At 41.6% G+C, this 15,747-nt stretch overlaps 1 protein-coding gene across 1 annotated transcript in view; it reads left to right on the top strand.

The window, feature by feature from the left end:
* Nucleotides 1-15,747, top strand: part of SCFD2 (sec1 family domain containing 2) — a 195,942-nt gene that overhangs the window by 33,893 nt on the left and 146,302 nt on the right. Inside the window, exon 4 of the mRNA XM_048510006.1 lies at nucleotides 3,816-3,991. Coding sequence (XP_048365963.1) covers nucleotides 3,816-3,991 — 176 coding nt within the window. The remainder of the gene's footprint in view (nucleotides 1-3,815; nucleotides 3,992-15,747) is intronic.

Raw genomic sequence — 15,747 nt, 5'->3', positions numbered from 1 at the left:
GGATCAGTTGCAGTACCTCATCTAACCTGTCTCACAGGATTATTGTGAGAACAAAATGGAGGAAGAATTGTGCATTGTGCATTTGAGCTCCTTGAGCATATTGGTAGATTTGTTGCCATACAGGCAGTAGTTCTGGAATGGGTTTTTAGCATTTCCAGTAACCCTATAAACTGGTTGTCATGTTTCTTTACATGACACTGGTCACCTCTGAATCAATATATGGTCGTCTTGTTTCTGTTCTCCTTTTATCAAAATGAAGAAAGGACAACCTTGTTCTATCAGAGGGTGATAGTGCTGTGCTGCTCTGTTCACTGGAACAAACGGAACATCACAAAGTGTGCCCAGTGCGATGGGAAAGTGGTATAATTAGTTGATTTATTCACTTTGCAGCATCCATTACGAAAGCAGATAATACCCAGTGATTCATTTTGGCTGAAGATAATGAGTGGAATGTCAGTCTAATAATAATTAATAATAAGGATTAGCTGGTCCAAGCTAGGCTGATCTTGTCAGATCTCAGAAGCTGCATAGGATTGACTCTGGTTAGTACTTGGATGGGAGTCCACCAAGGAAGCCCAAGGTCATTAGAGGTAAAAGGCTGGAGAATTACTTTTAATTAAAGCTGGAATCCAAACAGTTTGCTTAAATTATAACACTACAGAATTATATTGATATCTTCGGGCTTTGTTAAAGTTGAAATCACTTTGGTCGAATCCCCACTTGAAATTTGCACGCAGATCCAAACCTGTTCGTTGTGAAACTGCGTCCTCTTCATCAGAGTTTCTCCCTCCCCACCGCAGCAAGCACACAGCAGATACATCCAGTTGCAGAACTCTTAGCAATCCCCACTACCAGGCTAGCTCGCTTCGCTTGTCTCCCCTGATTGGCTGGCGTGCCTTGATGGGGCGGGACCTTTTCCCACAGCCGAAACGTACATTGTAGGGGTGTGATAAAAAAAACCAGCGTGTAAAAGTTTAACGTTTAACTGTTTAACTGTGCAAACAGTTAATCGTTACCTGTGTAAACCATGAACGATTCAAAGTTACGCATTTGACTGTTAATGTTTGCATCCCCTTCTGCTGGCCGATCGCAAAAGCGGAAATGAAACCAAGGAAAGGCTGCATGTGCATTGCAGTGCTGATTGGTTGCCCAAATTCTGCGTCACACTCCAGGGAGGGAAACGAGTCAAGGTTTCAACTCTCATCCCTCCCCTCGGATCAGCTCTGAACTGTGTTAATGGGGTCTATGCCACTTGCAACCAGGTCCTGCCGGAACGCAGATTAACAGGGAGAATGAGCACCAGAACGGAATCTGCCACGCAAGCAATGGGGAGGTCGTCCCTCAAACCTGGTTAGTTTGTGTTCTGAAACCTGGCTAAGATGGTAGTGGGGATTCGACCTTTCTTGGAGGGAGAGGGTGGGTTAACAATGGCAACAGTCTAATAATCACTGAAAAATGGGCTGCAGTGGGTGGGACAAAGAAAACTGATAGAAACATTACACTCTAGGAAAAAAAACAACTCAAAACTTGATTCCAGAAAAACATTAGGGCTGGGGGAAAACATTAGAGCTGGGGGAAAAACTGGGGGGTGGAGGTTAAAAATCAAAGTGAAAACTATTTGTACAAAAATGTGTGCAAAAATCCACTTTCCACATTTCTACCTAAGGCTTCTGAAAAGACCATGAGGAACCACTTACTGTTGCTTCTGTTGGCTGGACTTGGGAAGCTCTCTTTTCGAGCACTGATGAAGACTGAACTGTTTAAATACTTGGAAGGAGTTGTGTCCTCAGAAAAGAGGTCACAGTCTGTTCCTCAAAGTTTACACCTCTGTTAATTGGTCTCTGAGGAGATAATTAGCTGGGTATCAAATTCAAAAACGGTACCTATTGTACTGCTTCAGCATTGTTGAACTTTCCCTTTTGACACCTCGTTCATACATCAAGTCTGGAGTAAAGAATCATGTTGCCCTTTGGGATGCTGAATTTTAAGAACATGATACTTTTAGCATTAATCCATCAGTCTTGAGACGTAACATTTACTTGTAATTGTGCTTGTTCTACAGGAGAGTGAAGGAGCCCTAAGTTGGGGCTGCTTCTGATTAGATGTCTTGTGCTCTGTTATAGTTACTCAAGTATCGAATGCACATTCATTGTGCTTGTAGTGAAAGACTTGGGTTCTGTGCCTTTGCTCGGCTGCACACTTTCCTCTGGCTGCTGTAGAGGCAATCTTCCATTGAGGAGTTTTCTTCTCCTGGCACGAGGCATTTTGATTTGCATGATTCTAATGCAGTTTCAGGGAGCCTCAATGTGCCTAGTGCCAGATGAGGCAAGCTCTGCCTTGGCACACTGGCTTTGCAGCGCCTGGAGAGAAGCCCGCGTGGAGGAACAATATGGGGTCCGAGTCAAAAATGGAAGTTTGTTTCAAAACACATTCAAATATTGAACACATTCAAATATTGTCACCCCTCACCCCCTCCGCTCCCTCCTTCCCCTCCCTTGCATGCCACCTCTCCCCCTCCCTTCTCTAGGGTGGGTGGGCCATGTCCAGATGCTGGGCCCCCTCCTCTTCCCTCCCCTCCCTTGCATGCCACCCCTCCCTCCCTCCCCTTCCCTTGCATGCCACACCTCCCTCCCCTCCCCCTCCCTCCGCTATTCAAATATGCAGTTCTTTGAAATTAAAAAAAAACACCTCATAAGAACATAAGAACAAGCCAGCAGGATCAGACCAGAGTCCATCTAGTCCAGCTCTCTGCTACTCGCAGTGGCCCACCAGGTGCCTTTGGGAGCTCACATGTAGGATGTGAACGCAATGGCCTTCTGCGGCTGTTGCTCCCGATCACCTGGTCTGTTAAGGCATTTGCAACCTCATTTGAAATGAGAATGTGTGTTTTCTATCTGAAGCAGTAGATGTACTGCTTATACTTGGGAATCTACATTTGGTCTTAAAGCTTGATGAAGATTTAAAATTTTTTTGTAAATCCCAGGATGTTGGTTGTATTTATCGTTGGAAATTAAGTTGTTATTAGGCAACTGCAGAAAAAGTATCAACGGGACAATGGTGGGGGGAAGACAGGTTTTAACAGCATAAAATATTTATGGCTCTAATTATTCAGCAAAGACTTTGCAAAAGCAAACTTTGAGAAGGTGTTTAGAAGAGGGATTTGGCTTGAAAGGTAGACAAGGTGGATTGCAGAAGACAGGAATGAGAGAATGGACCAGAGCTGAATGAGGTGGTTTATATAAAAAATATGGATAGTTTTTGTATTATACTTATGTTTCTATGGAACAGAGACCAGGAGAGAGAAAAATCTATGCAGGTGAACAGGAGCGAGAAGAGCTTCAAAATAAAGTAGCGTTTAGGACTTTTTCCTGGATTGTCTTGGCTTCCATGTCCACTCTTAGCCCACACGCCATTTTGCTTGGAAGGCTCAGCAATATGGTTGTGGTTGTATTGCCAACGAGAGTTTTCTGGGCATTCTTTCCTTAACAATAGAGGTGTTGTTGTTTCTGTTACTTTGGGGAGTTTTAAACTCTCCCTTTTTTGAAGTTTCAGATTTTCTGCAAACCTGGAACTTCTTTTAGGTTTGCAGAGAAACCCACCCCCCTCATCTGTCCATTGTTCCATTCTGTAGATCCATAAATCATATCCTCTGTGGCTCTGTTTGGAATTAGAGATATTTATATTGATTTAAATACACAGGGTACCCTCTTGTCTGAATGGGACACCTCACATCAGTATTGCTGGATATTATTAAAAGTCTTGTTTTGCATACTATTGAGAAATGCCTCTAATCCATGGTTTTCTTTCTTTCCCAGGAAGAGTCACCCCTGAACAGCTCGCCTCGTTCATCCAGCTCTTCAAAAAGAAATTTGAAGCTCTGGAGAACCACTGTGGGCTTTTACAAATTGCACTAGCCACGGTGCAGACACTAAAGAACACTCAAAATGCCAAATGGGACAACTTCTTAGCCTTTGAAAGGCTACTTATGCAGGTACATTAAGACATGAGCGCAATTATTTTTTAGCAAGTATTTATGTTTTGTGAACGTATTTAGGATTTTTACGTTTTCTGTCCCCGTCCAAAAAACACAGGGTTGGATCCTGTAGAAAGTCTCCACTGATGAAACAGATTTCTATCAGCAAAGTGGGGCTTCCCTGCCTCTTTCCTCCTGCTGCAACCTAAAATGCTCCCCTCCCATGCTGCTCCTGGAGAATTGGTGACCTATAACAGCAGAGGGGAATCAGCAAAATCACCCTAGTTCCTCTGTTGTCCAAAACCATAAAGAAAATCTAGCCAGTTAGATTTTTAGAAATTTACAAAATCTTGAAAAATGGGTAACATTACTGCTTAAAATTTGTCCTTCCAGTATGTAATAAATGGTGTCCATTTAAAAATATTTCTCAGAATTGTTCTTTTGTTTGTATTAAAAGATCAACTTAGATAAGCTGCATTAGAGATCCTAAGTAACTAGTCTGCAATTCTACCGGTAGGAGAATTCCCCCCCCCCCTTCTAATTAGCAGAAATAAACATTCTTGCTTCAGGTGAAAGACTATCAACTCCAAATCCATGTGGTTCACTGCATTTTTTGTAAAAAAACAAGCAAGTAAATATTATTGGATCTGATGATAACTGACATGACCAAATGTGCAAAGCATACGTAGTAAACTACTCTGAGCATCACCACATCTCTATCAGCATACTGTTGACTATTGGTCTTTTGTTTTGTTATAAAGCTCTTAAAGAGTCTATAGGGATAGGGCTGCTGATATAATATTTGATGGAATATTCTCTCAAATCAAATACCAAACTTCTCTAGGTATTACCTACCCAGGAATCTATCTCAGCTGTTCAGATACCTGAAATCCATTCATTCTTGATCTAATGAAAATGAATATAGTTTGGGTGCAGCATCTTTATTTTGAACCATTCATAACAATTCCTCAAATTTAGTTTTGCTACAGCCTTTAAAAATAGTATGATTTAAATGGTAGATATTGAAGAAAACCAACATTCATAGGCCAATTATGCATGGAACGCTTATCTTGGGACTCTTGGGACTGCACAGTGGGGTTGTAGTGTGGTCTCCTCACTTTTCTTTGTTTATGCAAGAGGAGGCACTACCCAGCTACTATACAGCTTGCTTGCTGAAGTCTCTGGGGCCTCTGCTTTTCCTGGTTCTCTTAACTCCACCCATCAACTCACTCTTAAAGGCACACAGTCGCAAGATTGCTGGTTTTGTTTAAGCCCTTTAAATTACAGTTATGTCGATATTGTTGTTATTGCAGTTATATTGATATTGCAGACCTTCTTAACAATAATTCCTCCCCCCAACATGAAAGAGACAAAGCAATTCTTTGGACCAAACTCAGCTGAAGCCGGGGGTTATGTCCTAGAATTGATATTGATATTCTTTCTCCCCTCCCTCCACACATACTTACTTCCTACTGCTGCTACTGCCACAGGAGGAGAGAGAGGCTTGTTATTTCAGTAGTCCTTGTTATTTTTATTTTCCGGTTTCAGTCCCTGCAAACATTTTCTTATGTGTCCCTCCCAGCCAGTGCCACCCCAAATCTCATCTCTGTCCCTGTCTTCCTGGCACCTCTGCAAACCTGGCTTGGAGTCTGGATGGGATGCACCGGGGAAAAGGGGAGCAGGGAGGGGGAAATGTGGCCAAGTGCCTAAGTTCTCAGATACCCCCTCCTGCCCCTCCAGTTGCTGAGAAGGAGGGGTGAGACAAAATGTGCCCAAAGCACAGTTACAACTTGCCCAGAATGCAGGTGTGAGCGTGAGGGAAACGTAGGAATAGGGAAGTGGGAATAGGAAAACCCAATGCTGACCCAGGTGGATGTGCAGATAGCTTGCACAGGCAACTGGAGTAGGGCAGATCCTTTCACTAACTGAGTTGCACCACACATTCAAATATCCTGCTCTTGCACAGGTCCTCAGTCTGTGCCTGGAGTTCAGCCTTCTTTGGGGAAACCCTCTTCTAACAAGTCCTTTAAAACCTTTTCCCCCAGGAGCATGTAGAATTGCAGACCCCCACCCCACAGAGTTTATCTTTGGCAGCCTCCACATTTGTGTTTCAATCCAATGGCCTTCTCCTCAGTTGGAGCCACCAAGGCAGCTAACAATTAAAAAGATTCCCTGAAACCAAGGAAAAAGAGAGGGAGAGACAGAGAGCTCAAAATACATAGACACAACAAAATAAAGAAAATTAAAACATAATGTGGGAAGGAGGGATCATTTTGGGAATACTAGGCAAAACAAAACACCTGCTGGCAGAAGAATGTGATAGTGGGGGAATTACATCTCCTTGGGAAGAATTCCCACTGGGAATCTGTTTAGAGAAGTGTGGGCAAAGTGGGTATGCTTCAGATCTCAGCAGGGTGCTTCATCCCCCACCCCTCTTGTAGCCTACCTTCATCCCTTATCTGTGCGAACCTTGTGGCCAATAACCCAGCAACACAGAAACACTTCTTTTTCTGACCAAGCCCCCATGAGGTAGTGCTTCATCTGACAGGCAGCCCCATCCAAACCTAGAGGTGCTTGGACACAGTGGCACTATGGCGCCACCCTGCCTCCTCCAATAGGGTTTTCTGATGGTTCAGGGAGGTTATGAAAGTCCCGAAGCTCCTCCGCCACTGGAAAACCCCATAGGGTTTGAAGGACATATACCACCAAAAGGCTCTGGGTGCCCTCCTGTGCTCCACTCTCCTTAGCCACTGGTGGCGGTCCCAGGCAGCCTGGCAGGGCCAGAGCTGGCGAGGTCAGGCCAAAGGGCGTGCAGCGGCCCTGCAGCAGCCTGGCAGGCCCTGACCGAGGGGCACGCAGCGGGCCCGTGGCAACCTGGCGGGGTCAGGCCACAGGCCCGCCGTGTAGGCAGTGAATGCTGGGGGAAGGAGGCGGCATGTAAGAGCTGATTTCTCACCCCACGTGACTAAACGACTGGCTCCTGGGGACATGTGACCCCATGTGTCCCCGTGGCCAGTACCCCCCTGCCCTGTGCCCATTTTTTTGAGGATAAAACCATTTCATCACAACATGGCTCACATCTGAGGAAGTTTCATAGATTTTCCAGAAGGAAAGCGGTGTCTGTTGTAAAACTAAACAGGAATTTTGCGCTATCTTAAAAACTAACACAATTTAAACCAGGAGAAGCGTTTATGGACAATAGTCCATTTTTGCAGCTGTAATTTAGGGAATCCACTCTTTGCATCTGAAAAACCGGACTATAGTCTATGAAAGGGGGTACTGGAATGCATCAGGCCCATGGTGCTACCCGGCTATAACTAGATTATGCTCATTGTGCATGTGTGTGAAGTGTGGTAGCACTGGTTTATTTTGAACTAAAATGAAAATACTGCTTCAGCATGGTGCAAAAGGTCTGTTGACAACAGAAAAGTGGTCTGGTAGATTCCAAATGTGGAAAAGGGCAGAAACAAGGGCAGGAAACAAGCAAAGATGTTTTAAGTATGTATTTTGATTGCCAGTTGTTTCAAGCACACTCCTAATCATGGCCTTCTGTGGAGTCATACCCACTGCTTTTCAGCCATGATAACAGGCTGAGAAATGGAGCCAAAGGAAACTTTTTTTCCCTTCAGCACTATAATTGCTTCCTAAGCGCGCACTCATTTTCTGCAGTCCAATGGCAATTATTCTGGATTACATGATTATTTGGGATTACATGCTTGCAGTTCTTGAGCAGGGCACGCAGCACTATTTTGAGCATACAGTTTTTAACTGAATCTTGACAACTGCTGGATCTAGCAAGCAAACAAAATCTCGCAGATCTTTTTCAGTAGTGCAGCAGTAGGGCTGTGACCAGGAGTGCCAGGACAGTTCGGTTAGCCTTTGTCTCTGAGATTAGCATGGGCTAGCATTGTTTTGGTGTATGGAAACGATATCTGCGTTTGGAGAGCTTGCTGTGGTCATGGGCAGCTCTTCTCTTCTCTTGTTTCTCTTTCTCCATAGTGCTTCGGTTGCTGTTGCCTTAGAAGAATATCAGCCCTCAGCAACACAAAGAGGGGCCAAACCAGTAGTGGGATTCAGCCGGTTCGCGCCACTTCGGCAGAACCTGTTGTTAAAATGGTGCTTGTAAACAACCAGTTGTTAAATTATTTGAATCCCACCACCAGAACCGGTTGTTAAATCATTTGAATCCCACCACTGGACCAAACCCATCATATTTTCCCTAATCAGATATTGCTGTCACAATACGATACATCTGTAATAATAGTAAAAATAACAGCATACTTTCTTTATCTGTTCATCACTGTACATTTGGCATAATGACCCTAGGACTGCTTACATGAGTACTTATGATGATACAGAAAAAGTTCTTACAGCCTTTAATTAACAGAAATTAATTTTCTTTGTATACGCTTCTGCTGTATCTATTTTACCCCTTCAGTGGAGACAGAAGCATACTAAACAGTCATATGTCCAGGAATAGCATGACCAGGTTATCTACTTAGTCACATTGGGAATTACTGTGGAAATCCAATAACTTTGTCCTTTGATGTCATACCTCTGTCTCATAGCTTTGAAAAAAAGGAAGTGAGATTTTTTACAGTTTCCCACACCGAAAGTATTCTGTTTGTACTAATTTTTTTGCAAACTTTTCAGTTTCCCAATTTGAGTTTTAAAACCATTATTATTTATTTTATTTAAATGGGAATGATTGAATCGAATGTTCGCCATCTTTACAATGTGAATAATGAATGCCAGACTTCTGCATAAGTTCAGTGTCCTGAACAGCATATGTAATAGGTGCCTATATAAACTATTGTCTAAACAGAGAAAAAACGTATATAGGCACTTTTACCATGGCCTGAAGAGACAGAAACTGATTTGCATAATTGGTCTTATTGAAAACATTTTTGAATGATTACTATCACACTTGATTTTATGATAGTCAGCTTTAGAGTCACATCATCTTTCTATGAGCAAGAGACTTATGTGTTCCATCTGGCGAATATCTAGAAACTTTTTGAATGGAATATTGCATTTTTGTTTGAAATGTGTATTAATGCTCTTAAATCAGTGTATACTACAGAGAATATTTCTGAAATTTTGAATCTGCAAAATATATTAGGACATCCTCTACATAACTGGCAGTAATGGCTTTGCAATGGGTCTCCTCAGCGTTTCCCCCTGCAGCGTTTGTTGACTTAGTTGCCTTGGAAAAAGGAGCTTGATTGCTTTTCTTGTATCTGCAAAGCAACTTCAAGTGTATGACTGAACTTTTCAGAAGGGCTGTTGGCTTGCTCTGAATGAATGTTTTTAAAACTCTGGCTTTGATGGACAACTGCTTGGACTCTATTTTAAATAAGTTATTGCTGGTTAATGTATTGTCGAAGGCTTTCATGGCCAGAATCACTAGTGTGTGTTGTGGGTTTTCTGGGTTGTATGGCCGTGTTCCAGTAGCATTTTCTCCTGACGTTTCGCCTGCATCTGTGGCTAGCATCTTCAGAGGAGAAAATGCTACTGGAACACGGCCGTACAACCCGGAAAACCCACAACATACTATTGCTGGTTATTTTAATGGTTCTTTGATTTTTTTTAAAAAAAAATGTTGTTACCCATTTTGGTTACCAGTTTTCTGGGAGAATGGTGAGTGTATAAATGGTTTAAATAAATACATTAGTATTTGAGGAGATGATTAAACAGCTTCTTCTTGCTCACTGATTTTCTCGTATGAATGGTCCTCCTAAACTTGCTTTATGATGAAAATATGGTATTGTGTACACTCTTTCTTTTTCTCATAAACTAACTCTTGTTTCATTCATGGCTTGAGGTCTTTCTATTTAGATTAAACTTTCGACAGATATATGATACATCTCATATGAATCCCATCTGTTTTGGATAGGGTTGAACCCAAGGGGAAGGGGTTCATAAAAAGCCTTCATGAGTGTCAGATGAAGACGTTTTTGGGAGATCACTGCAAAAGAGCTTTGAAAGTGTTTTATAGTTAGAGTGATACCTGATTGGCTATACTCACCCATGTGACCACAGTGGGAATGACAGCAAATTAAGTACACTGTACTTTTCCCCCCCTCAGTCGCATATTATACAGTGCAAAGTGAAATACAGTGCAAAGTGAAAGTGGCATATGTTTCCATTTTATTATCAGGTGCTGGTAATTCAATCTCAGTTGGACATGCGGAATTCTAAGCCAAATCTAAAACTTGCTATATTGGAGTTGAACTAAAGAAATACAGGGAAACTGCTTTTGACTGAATAATAAACTTCAGTTCCCTTTTGCGACATGGCTTTTGGCACAGCAAGAAGTCTGAAATGAAAACCAGAGCGAAGGAGTGAAGGTCTTGACAGAAATGTGTCTTTCATTAGCCCTTGCAAAGGACCTTTTTCTGGTGAAACTTTCAGGTTGAAAAGGTCACACACAGAGCTTCATCCTGGTTCTTGTAACTCATGTTTGGGATTTTGGCATGTTCTAAGCATATGTCTGAAGCACATACTCACATACCTTCAGCTCAGCCGCACCTTCTTTCTGCTGTCATTTGACTCAACTGTGTGTGCCTGTATAGACTGATAAGATTTGAACCAGTGGAAGGATGTATCTTTCCTTTGCATCTTTTGAAAAAAATGTATCTCATGCCAGCACAATATACTTTTGCCATAACTGCCAAACCGAGGAAATTTCAAATACCTATAGCAATAGATAGATCCCATATAGGCGGTAATTGAATCATTTTAATTATCAGCATTTTTATTATGAAAAGAACTAGTTACCTTCCCCTGCTTCTAACTCTGATATATACATATTGCAAAACTAATAGTGGAAAATATTTGTGGATAGACCTGTTCACCCACTCTTTTTACGAGAACAGTAGTTGTGGGCACTGCTAACATCTGATGGCTCATGCACTAGTCTGAATTTTTTTCTTTTTCTTTTCTTTTAACTTAAGAAAAAGAAATTGTGTATATTTATATTAAAAGATAAAATATGTTAATATTATACAATACTACACATGCATTTTATCCATTTCTGAGTTTGCAAACTTTTTCTGTGTTATCTGCTGACCTTCGTGTGTCGTCATAGCTTCTGCAGGAGCCCCCCCTCCAAAATCCCATTTCATTTCTTATGCCGACCTGCAATATATCAAAACTGCGATGGGGAAAGTAGCGATGTGGAAGGAATAACTGTATTTTCATCTCTGACTTTAAGTGTTGTCGCAACCCAGCCTAACATTCAGGAGGTTCAGAAAGGCAGCAAACCAGAAAGACATTAACAGTGTAGATATTGAACAAATTTCCCTCCCCATAGTATGTTCCATCACTGTCACTTGCATTTCCTCTACTGTTAATGAGTTGGCCTCCAGGCATCCTCTTTGAGGGATTCATGCTCACTGATCTAACTTGTAGTTCAGCTTTCAGGAAATGAAGCAAGATAGTAATAGAATCCGTTGTAAGTATACCAAATTCAGTAACCAAAGCTTTGTTAAGTCTCAGGATGCAGGAAATATTTTGGATAAGTTTTCACTCCTGAGCTAGCATAAGATCACCAACGCCGCACAGTTGTTTGTAAAATAAATTAGTATTCTGTATGTTGCTTTTGTTCTTCTGAAGTTGAAGATACCAAAACAGAATGTAATAGACCAGGGGTGTACCAGACAGTGGTACACCAATCTATTTTGCATGGCATGCGGGGCCGGTTTTCTTCCTGACAAAGACTGAGGTGCTAACCACTTCTTGTTAAGGAACACCTTCCTCTCCTCTCCCTTTTTGCTTGCCAGCATGTCAGTTCCCACACTGGTAGCTGCAGTTTTTTTAGCAGTTGGTCAAAAAAGGTTGCCCAACCCGTTTTAAGCTACTCGTGCCCTTGACCCTTCTGCACATGCAGAACAAAGCACTTTCAATCCCCTTTCAATGCACTTTGCAGCTGGATTTTACTGTGCGGAATAGCAAAATCCACTTGCAAACAATTGTGAAAGTGGATTGAAAGTGCGTCATTCTGCACGTGTGGAAGGGGCCCTAGTCTAGTAAGAGAGCTCTTCATTTGTACTGTGCATCCCATTTAAAGCAATGAGGTGACATCAACATTTGAAAGTGTATTTGAATGTCCATCTTCTAGTCAGTTACAAGGTGGAGACAAGAGAAGGTTCATCCAACCTTGATAGCTGGAAAACATTCCCTCCTTTTTTAAGCTTAAAGCTCTCTCGGCCCATGCAGAAGCAGGCAGTGACAAACCACCTCTCTACATATCTTGCCCTGAAAACCCTGTGAGGTCATCATTAGTAACTTGATGGCACACATACACAAATGTTTTAAGCTGCCTACTGCATGTGTTGCTGATGCAGAGATGGATCTCAGTTCAGACTCCCATCTGCATTGGGCTGCTCATCTGATCACGGTGGAATGCTCTGGATCCACTGTCTCATGCCAAACAGAGATGAATGGCCATATTTTTTAACTGTATGCATCTCCTCTCCCCTTCTGTTTGACAATGATTGTACTGAATACTATTTAGGTTAAATTTGTGAAAGCATTGAAGAAGTACTGTTTCATCCTGTGAGGATTTTTTTTCAATTCCTCTTATGTCCCTTTTGCTCCCCCCCCCCTCAATTTTTGTTTATAATCAGTAAGCAATAATCGGGTTAAGTTTGTGGTTTTATGAGTCTCATCATTATTCACTCTGCTTAGTGATCTTCAGGAAATTGGAGAGTGGGAAAGAGATCCCATCAGCCAATTAGCCCCCGAGAAATTAAGAAGACTAAGTAATTATTGTTTGTACTAAAGCATATGCCCTTTGTCCATTACAGAGACTCCTCAGTAGACTGACTGTACTGTCAGGACCTAGCAACGAGGACCCCCCCCCCCCGAGACGTTGCTTCCCTAAAGGGAATGAAAAAAAGCATTTTGAGATGGTGCTTCTTAGTTAATGCCAGTTTGTTTCCTTGCTCGGCATTTCTGCCAACCGTTATCAACATAAAGCAACTCTGTTGTATAGAAGGAAATTCGTGGGCTAGGTGCAAACAATGGTCTATACTAAACCTTTGAAAACACCTCTCCATTTGTTCAAGAGGATATCTCTTTATGTCAAAGATTACTCATTGCTCTTTTTCTTTCTTTCTTTCTTTCTTTCTTTCTTTCTTTCTTTCTTTCTTTCTTTCTTTCTTTCTTTTCTTTCTTTTCTTTCTTTCTTTTCTTTCTTTTAAGAATCAGAAATCAGTCATTCCAGGTTTTGTCACTGAATAGTATTTCGGCCGGGGGAGGGTTGACAGTATTAAAATAAATTTCCGTCATTAATCACTGACTATTTAGCATGTTTCTTGCAAATAAAGCAGGGCAAATAAAAAGTAAATGTCTGCTTTAGTTCAACAGAAGCTTTATTGCATTTGGAAAATTATGATGACAAGGATGAGATTTAATGCCGAGAAATCTTCTATCTTTTCAGTCTAAAACGAAAAGTGTAGTGAAAAGTCTACCTTAGTACAATACTGCCATCTACCGTTGTTTTATGGAAGGCTTGCTTAGACTCTAGTAAAATACAAATTCCAGAGAGAGAGGGGGGGATATATATATATATAGGGAGATAAAACAGAGAGCGTTATTGTAAAAAGTTAAAAATTGCTAGCATTGATTCCAACTGCATCATGCTATACTTAATGTCTTCAGATATATTGCTCACGTCTTTTAATGTGCACATGTGTGTAACAAACTGCTTTTTGTTGTCCTGTTTTCTGAATAATCATGGGCGAAGCCATAAAGAACAGGAAGAGTTGCTTGGTCTGTTACCCTCCTGTGGTGGTCATGTGTTTTGAACAGCAAGCACAGCCCCTTTTGTACAAAGCCTATTCATCAGAATGCCTGTTTGGCTCGCTTCCAAGTCAAACAGAACAGTCTGCAAAATCTTGTCTCTCATTTGTTCAAAGACAATAAGGTTTAGCTCTGTTTCGGGGCTTTGGCGTTTAACTTTTCGTGTGCAGGGCTGAGTTCCTTGGGTGTGCTCTCCTTTATTTGGAGTCGGGATTGTCTCCTTTCCAGCAACTGTTGGTGGCATCTTGTGCTGTCGGAGCACATTTTCTGCACTGGCCCAAACGAATCAAGCCCCACTTATCACATGAATCATTGTTAAAGTCAGCAGTAATCCACTGTGTAAAATCTACCCGTAAAAGCTGGGAGGACAGAGCTGGGATCAAACCTGGAACACATTAAATTAGTTCCAGTAGGTCCAGGGCAAGACTCCGCATTGCTTGCTTAAGCAGGCAAAACGGAAACAGGCCGTTTATAACAAGCCGTCTGGTCAGGGAACAGTGGGGTTCATTTGGAAAAGATTTATATCCCCCACTTACATAAACATTACAAATGTGGGCTACAAGTAGGGAGGCCGATCTTGATCAAAATCCGTCTTAAGGACTTTTTCATTGTGAATAAAATGGACAGCATGTGCCCTTGTTTGAAGATTCGCTGGTATTTGTGAAATAATCTCGTCAAAGTTCTGGGTTAATTAAAATACCCCCCTTTCCCCCCACCCCTCTTTTTCCACAGTGAAAGTGGACCACCTACTAGTCATTTAAGGTTGCTGCTAAAAATAGGACTTGACAGAAGCAGGAACAAAGGGTGCTCTTTTCTCTGATTCCATTAAATTTGCAGAAATTTGATTTATTTTTTAACAAGGAAACTATTATGCTGAAATGTGTACAGTAGTATTTTCATCTGTTAAGCGAAATGTGTGTGTGTGGGGTGGGGGGTGTTGTCCCTAATAAATCATAAAATAAAACCTTGGCAATTTGGTTTAAAAATGAGCTTTTTACCATTTGGGAGTAGGAACTCTGAGTCTAGAAGGTTTTGATTTAAATATTTTAGCTTCAAATATGGTTGATACAGCCAAGTCTCTTGAGTTTCACATGTGTAAAATACACGTAACATTGCTTATTTTACAGGGTTGTTGTAAGTATTAAAGAGGAAATAGTCTAAATATCCAGAAGCCTTGTTCAGCAAACTCCTATCTGGTTCCACCTACTTCCTAAAACGCCAGAAAATGTGTTGGGGGTGCCATGATGCTCATGTGTATCATATTTGGGACTCCTCCTGTAGCATAAGATGCCTTCCCCGATGCTGTTCCACTTGCATTAGAGATAGATGCTTTGCACTTGAATAAGGTGCTACCAATAGTGGAAGAGATCCATGAAATCCAATCCAGTATCATATGGAGGAACATTCTATAGACTGGGCTCAATCACTAAGAGAGTCTTTATGTGCTGACCTTCCTTGTTCCCATTTGTAATGGTACAGAGCTGGGCCCCAGTGAAATCTCTTAAGAACATAGGGAAAGAACATGTGGAATATATTTTGTCGTGTCATTCACCTATGCAATAAGGAAAATCTGATATCTGAACTAGGATTGCCAACCTAGAAATCTCCCAGAATTACAATTGATCTCTAGTCTACAGAGATTGTTCTTCTATGGAAAACAAATTTTGGAGGGTGGACTCTATTGGCATTATACTCCATGAGCTCTATCCCCACCTGAGGCTCCATTTCCAAATCTTCAGGAATTTTCCAACCTGGAATTGGCAACCCCAATATAAAGCCCCCTTGAATTATTCCTTCTGCTGAATATATTTGGACTTCAAGAGTGTTAAAGTGTTGCTCTATGGAGTAACAAATCCAAGAGTCAGTGATATTCCAGTATTATGGCAATGCACAGCTGAACCACAGGAGCATTGGGCTCAGTGTGGCATAGAGGTTAAACTTTGGAAGACCCAAGTTTAGCTTCTTGC

Source organism: Sphaerodactylus townsendi, linkage group LG10 (genome assembly GCF_021028975.2).
Source record: "Sphaerodactylus townsendi isolate TG3544 linkage group LG10, MPM_Stown_v2.3, whole genome shotgun sequence".
Classification (NCBI taxonomy): Eukaryota; Metazoa; Chordata; class Lepidosauria; order Squamata; family Sphaerodactylidae; genus Sphaerodactylus; species Sphaerodactylus townsendi.
Note: the sequence above shows the minus strand (reverse complement) of the source record. Positions and strands in the feature narration are given on the sequence as shown.